Here is a 7227-nt window from a genome sequence, read left to right on the forward strand (position 1 = left end):
ACACACTCACACACACACTCACACATTAAAAAAACATTTCTTTAAAAAGTATACTCTTTTCTGAAGTATTATCTAATTTTTATAAAGAATAATTATCTAAATTATCAGACATTTCTAAAGGATATATTTGGCTATTCTGTTCAACATTCTAATAAAGGAGGGAGAAACGGCACAAAACCCTCTCGCTGTGCTACTTCATTGTAACTGGATGTTTGGTCATGGTTTGTGCACATCCATGTAACTGTGAGAAATTACACCTCATTTTGAACCACAACTGGCATTCCAATTCAATATAAGAAATCAATCTGTAGACAAAGGCGTTTTCTTATTGTGATGTCTAACAATAGATACAAAAGCACCACACACCTCATAGAACAAAAACCACAGCAAGGACAGGCACCAACAAACCAAGGATCCCAGTCAGACTCGGGAATCACTCTGAACAGACCCCTGTTAGTGGCCATGAGTTTTTGACAGCTTCCTAGACTTTTGTCCGTTGCTGCTTTCTTGTTCAAACCTCACGGACAACTCCCAAGAGACTGAGTTATTACAGAAAATCATTTACACCTTTCATGCTCTCTGTTCAATAAAAAGCAAAATCACAAAGAACATCAACACCGAAGGGATTAAAATGATTGCTGTATACAGGTTTGTACACAATCTTCCTTCAGAGTGCTCTCTGGGTCTTAACGGGCTTGGAGCAGGAGCCTATACAGTGATTTTTCAAAAACAGAATTGCACTGCTGCCTAGTGCATTGTATCCAGGCTCTCTTGTGCTTCTATTGTGTGGATATTTGTCTTCTCAGGGCAACAAGTGAATCACTAATTGGCTTTCCCACCCCAGTCCGCCTTCTGCCTACCAGCTGTCCTTCAGAAGACCACACCCAAGGTAACTACACCCAGCAGTCACCTCTCAGCCTGCTCTCGGCCACCACCTCCTTTTCTCTTCCACCATCTCCTCCAGCCACACTGTCTGCTTGCCTTCCTGGTCTGGGATCTCCCTCACCTCTGTGGCTCTGTCTCAAACCCTGTCGCCTTGTGGCGACTTCACCAGGGTCAACACTGTCACTGCTATCCATGCTCAAAAGTTCCTTTTCTGATTTTGGGTTCCCAATTCCAATATTTAAACTAACCAGCGTCTCCTCTGAGATGGCCAAGAGCCCCAGCCCACCCCCAACTGATCTCACTTTCCTTGCTCCAACCCCTTTGGGTGGCTGCCATTTCTATGTGTCTGATGTCCTCTCTATCACATGGGTAGGGTGACCTGAGACCTTGTTATCCCCTCTAGACTCTCCCTCATCAATAAAACAAAATGATATTTTAATGGCTAGCAAGTAGGCGCTGGGAACTGAGTGCCAGTTCTCTCAAAAGTAACAAGTACCCCTCCCTCTACACCGAACCACCTCTTCAGTCCCACAGTCACTTTACGGACAAGATACTGCACTGTTTCTGATCCCAATCAGATGTAATGACAGGACTTTTATTGAGCTTATAAAGTGAATTACTTAAAAAAGTACCCCATGGTTTGCTTCATGTAGAACCCAAATGAAAGTCTTTTTCAAAGTTCCATCTCAAAAGACACATTGAGAAAATAGCACATACAATCTGTTTAAAACCTGTAAGACTGGCATAAGTAGAAACGGTTGAAGAAAACAGGTCCACACGCACGCATAGGCTCTCATTCTCTGGGCCATGGTATAAATATTTTGTATTTTCTTCTCATTTATTTGTGTTTTCAAAGGTATTGTCAAAGAGTACATGTGTATTGTTTTATGATAAACACCCCTTGAACAGTAAACTATCTAATTACATGTTGTATAACCAACGTCAATTCCCTGTGGAAATGGTTTCTGAGACAAATACATGCGCTTACCAAGGTCACTCCATCTTCATTCTTCTCGTTGACATCCCCTCCGGAAGACAAGAAGTGCCTGACCTCTGTCAGCATGCGCATGGGCCTCTGGAGCTTTATCTGGCTCAGTGAGTCAAGGTCCACTCCTGGGAGAAGAAGACCTGTTAGCTCCCTGGCAGCGGCTGGGACTCAGGACAAGGTAGTCTTTGAACACACTTCTTCCGGAGCCCTCTTCCCCTTTCAACTCTCCTGCTATGCTCAAAACTGTATCTCTCTGAATGCTTCCTATTGTAATAATTATATAAGTATAGTCTGCCTGGTAAAAATTAAGTCTCGATGGGTCATTTTCCCAACATGATAGGATATTTGTACATGGTAGCCTGTTCAGGAATATCTAAGTCACTAGACTAATATACGTATATACTGGCATAAACTGGCCATATACTCTAGTCAAAAGTTAATTTAAACACTTAAATTAATTAAATTGGAAGAAGAGACAAAGTCATGTTTTTTGTTTGCTTAGATTTTCTCACAGGAATACTTGCCCATAAGTGTGGGATCCTGGACAAGCAAAGTTACTTCTCCAAAGCAACCAGCAGCCAGAACAAAGTCTGGGACTCTCGGCAGCACCCTATGCATGTGAACTCAGGAGTTCCAACAAATCTGACAAACACACTGGGGACTCTTCACTGGGACACTGACCCCTTCCCATATATGTAAAGTTACTTCGGGATAAGAATTTAAAAGGCTGCTCCAGCTGAACAGGTCAGGGCTATTCATGTCAGGACAGACACCCAACACTGACTGAGACACCAGCATCATTGACTGACGGTGTTGGCTCATGCATCAGAGGCACAGGTTCCTGTACTTCAGCTCACACTTTCATCAGTATTTATTTCCTGAGATTCCAGAGGAGTGCAGTTCTAAGGTAGCTCTTCTCACTTACAGAGTCCTTCTTCCTATCACTGCTTGTCAGACACAGCCTTTTACTGAGGTGATTGATGCTTCTGATTATTTCAGCGTGGGATGTATTCACTTTCTAGTTCAATTTTGAGAGGGGTATCTGGGCTTCCTAATCCTCAGCCATCTGGACAATAAGACTCCAAAGAGGAGAGGCTATCATTCCTCTTCTGGTTTCCAAGTAAAGGTGAAAAAGCAATGATGTCATGGTGATGGTGCGGAGGGTGGCAGTGGTAATGATGACTATGATATGGTGGTGACAATAGTGATGCTGATGGCAGCGATGATGGTGATGATGTTAGGAAGATGGTTCCTAATTGTAAGTGCCAGCTGTGAACTAGCCATATTCCATGTCTGTTGTGAGCATATTCCATGTCTGGTTGTGTCCTTACTGAAAACATCAAAGGAAAGCATCCTACGATGGATCCAAACACTGTATCTGCAGTGATGCTCCTGACATGACCAGCAGGAGATTTACTTTCTTAGGCCAGCTTTGAGAGAGCCATTTAGCTTCAGCGTCCTCAGTCACTTGAATACCAACAAATGCAGAGGGACTGAGGTTACCGGTCATAGTTTTAAGGCGTGTCTCAGGGGCAGAGGCCAGGGCAAACACATTATCTATAAGTATACAGTAAACAAGACCATTTACACATCCCCCTTTTGCTGTGAGATATTGCTCTTGTACACTGTAAAGATTTGTCACTCATATTGGTTTAATAAAATGCTGATTGGCCAGTAGCCAGGCAGTTTAAGTATAGACAGGACAGCAGGAACAGGAGAATTCTGGGAAGACGAAAGACAGAGATGCAGTCACCAGTCAGACGTAGAGGAAGCAAGATAAGATTGCTATACTGAGAAACGGTACCAAGTCACATGGCTAAACATAGACACTTATGGTTTAAGTTGTAAGAGGTAGCCTGAATAAAAAGCTATAATTAATATAAGCCTCTGTTTGTTCCTTTAGGACTGAAGGGTTGCTGGACCGGGTGAGACAGAAACCTCCATCAACACCCTTTCTTGGTGGGCTCCCCACATCTGTTCCCCGCGGGCTTGCCTCTAAACCTGGGTAGGGAAAGGAACAGGAGCTCCCAGAGTCTGTCATCGGGCTTTACGTCTATGCATGTAGATATCTCTTTGTGTCAATGTAGACAGGTTAACTTGTCCTCTGTGTCGGCATCTGAATTTGAAAGAACGGGCTGACAGATGTTGCTTTATCAGTTACTGAATTAACACACGGTTCACAAAGAAGAGTGTTTGCTTTCTAGTGAGAGCTGCTGAAAGCCGGCTTGGTTGTTAGCCAGCTCTGGTGAAGCAGAGCTGTGTCAACAGACACCCAGACCAGAAGCGCCCTGGCCGGGCCTCACCTGAGCACAGGTAAGCATGCCGTGCTCTTTTTTAGTGGTTGCACCGACTCTTTCAAAGCTACAAAGCAAACTTATGTAAATCTCTGTCCCTCTAAAGAACTCAAAATTCGAAGGTTGAGGTAGAATCCTGCTTCCCAGAGAGGCCAAGTAGCAAGCAGATCACCTCATATCTCCCAAGAAGTCCTTCTGCCTCGCCTCACCCCTCCTTGAAAACCCTTCTCCCCCTGGCTCCTCCCTACTACTTCCTGTCAGGATGCCTCCTAACTGCAGGCGAATTTTATTTAATCAAATGTATCTTTGCACTATTAAACAAGTGTTCCAGAGCATAAACAAAAGCAACACACCTTAAAATAATATTCTACCACACAACCATGTATCATGCTGGGAGGACCGCCTGGCTTCCTTTTCCAAAGGGGATTTGAGGTCTGTGAGAACCAACGAAAGTTGTCACTTCGTTCCATTTGTAGGGTTAGAGAATTCGACATGTGATTTCATTTTTGAAAATGCTCCATGGACATATACACTGAGATTCACGAGGAAACAACGGAGACCCCGAAGGTTCCAGGGCTTGATGAAGTTCCACCATGGGGTTATGTGTGCTGAGGTGTGCGCCTCCATGAAACTTTCTCAAACATTTAATTAATATCAAATAATAAATGGAGAACACAGCAAAGACGAGGGGCAAATTAAAACACGGATGTAGGATGCAGGCTACCTCTTGTCAAAGGCCATCCACGCTCAATGCAGGAAGGCAAACAGCCTATTTCTTGTCCCTGTTACCAAGACACCACAGGGGAGTATCTTGACGTTATATTCACTTGAACTCAATTTTGAATCAAATCTGGTGCCAACTAAAGTGTGATTTTTCTAGATTTTGTTATAATTTTAGGAAAGAAGAAGTCTCTTTTTGCTAAGCCAAATACAACAGAAACTCTATCTCTATGTGTCAATCAAGTGTCTGTAACTGCTTCTGAATATACCAACTAAGACGGCAGAGCGCCCTTCCCCCACCCAGAAACCAGCCAGGGTTGGAGAGTGGACACAATCTCCATTCCTTTTTCTTTATTATTAAAAGAAGTTGAATTTTATGTTCATATTATCTTCTGGAAGGAATAAACCTAAGGATTCTTTAGATTTATTATTTGGAAGGAATCCAGCATTTCTTTAAACTTAAGAATGAAGGAAAATCTTAACCAAAACTCGCAAGTTATATGTCACCGAGGTTATTGCTTGGCCGTCCTTGCTGATGGTGGACACCAGAAATCCCTGGGATTGTCTCAGTACTTTAAGCCCATCTTCATCTGTCTCACTTTGCTTAGCCGCCTTTCTGAAGGGCTTGCTGTTCTCATGGAAACTTGGCCTCTTTGTATGAGGCTGGTCTGGGGGTCGTATCACAGTGTGCGGTACAGCTGACCTGGCCCTGGAAGATTCCCTGTGCTCCCTAAATTTCACACTCTCTCTTCTCCACACTGCTCCAAGCACTTTGCCTCTCTCTGCCCTACTTGCATGAACCCATGTGATCTCTGGGCATCCTGCCCCTCACCTAATGTGTGGCTCAGCATCCCTTCTGCGATCCCGTCTGCAGCAGCCTCAGGGAAAATTAAGTCTCACTTCTTTGGCAGGTTTGTGAGATAATCACACACCAACCTTGAGAGTCTGCAGAATCTGCACGCCCTTGTTTTAATTTTCTGTTATGTCTCTGCATCTTCACTTGAGTGAATATAAAAATTAATTTTGTCCTCAATAAAACTGAAGCAGCAAGCAAGCGGTTCACTGACATGTCACATGATTTTAGCATGTGCTTTCTGTCTTCGCAGAGCTGAAAGTTAGCTAACTAGATCTCTACCTTAAGTGTCCCAAGAGAGAGGCTGCAGAGCTGGGCGGGTAAATCCCTGACAGTGATGTCAGTGAAGGGAAATAAACAGTCAGGCTGTGAGGGACGGTTGATCCCAGCTAGCCCTGTCCTGGCACCTGAACAGCAGGCAAAAGGGAGCTGTCTCATGCAGATTGGACTGTCTGCCTCCTCGACTGTGTGAGATTCTGAGCCAGTGGCAGAACAGGGCCTTGAGTGAACTGCGCTAAGCAAAAGAAAACTACAGGAAATTGCTGAGCTTAGTCTATTGGGGGTCATCTAAAGGAGGAAGGGGAAGGAACAAGCCTGGACCAGGCTTAGAAGCTACTGCAGTAACACATATTAGAAAGATCAGGGTTTGAACTAAGGCGCTGTTTAAACAGTGTGGTCAGTGAAGGTATGGACAGTCTAGAGGTGTCAAGGAAGCAGGTGCCATAAGACTTTGTGGCAAAGCGACAAAAACTGGCAAGGATGAAATGACATGCGGATGCTCATATCCTCACTGTAAGGAGAAGGGCCACGGAGGGAGAGTGATGTCTTCACAGGGGACAAGTTAATTCAAACCCTCTGATCTCCAACTCAAGAGGTATAAGAAACCAACACGCAGGACTGAAGGTGTCAGAGGGCACTTGGGCCACAGCAGTGACTTTGGGAGCATGCAAACGGTGAGCTCATCCAGCACCCATGTTGCCCTGTCCCAGAAGGATGCTTCTCAAGGACAAAACCTAGGCACAGTTAACACGTGGGGAGCCGAGACTGTGAGTGTGGGTGCCCAAGGCATCACAGGACGAAGCTTCAATAGGAGGGAGGAAATCATGGAAAGGCCACTTGAGGGGAGATTTTGCCAGTGTGCCCACGTCATGCAAGGTCACAGAAAGATGAGTTCAAAGAACAGAGACGTGAATCTGGAAAGAAAGTTCAGGAAACCAGGGCAAACACTACGGGGGTATCCTCAGTGGGTAGGAAGTTGAGCATCGGATGACAGAGAAACAAAGCAGACAAGCAACTAGTTCCTGAAAGAGGGGAGGGGAAGAGAAAAGGAGAGTAGGTGAAGTATGCTGAAAAAAACATGATAGATGATGATAATGAAGATGATGATAGATGGTTAGGACGATAGATAAGTGGATAGACAGATAGCTATATGATAGGATGATAGGTAGATGATAGATAGATAGATAGATAGATAGATAGATAGATAG

At 44.3% G+C, this 7227-nt stretch overlaps 1 protein-coding gene across 4 annotated transcripts in view; it reads right to left on the minus strand.

Annotated features, from left to right (window-relative positions):
- Positions 1 to 7227, minus strand: part of Myo16 (myosin XVI) — a 474821-nt gene that overhangs the window by 250389 nt on the left and 217205 nt on the right. For all 4 annotated transcript variants that reach the window (XM_026788802.1, XM_026788803.1, XM_026788804.1 and 1 more), the window contains exon 6: positions 1874 to 1998. In XM_026788802.1, coding sequence (XP_026644603.1) covers positions 1874 to 1998 — 125 coding nt within the window. The remainder of the gene's footprint in view (positions 1 to 1873; positions 1999 to 7227) is intronic.

This window comes from Microtus ochrogaster, unplaced genomic scaffold (genome assembly GCF_000317375.1).
Source record: "Microtus ochrogaster isolate Prairie Vole_2 unplaced genomic scaffold, MicOch1.0 UNK7, whole genome shotgun sequence".
Taxonomy (NCBI): Eukaryota; Metazoa; Chordata; class Mammalia; order Rodentia; family Cricetidae; genus Microtus; species Microtus ochrogaster.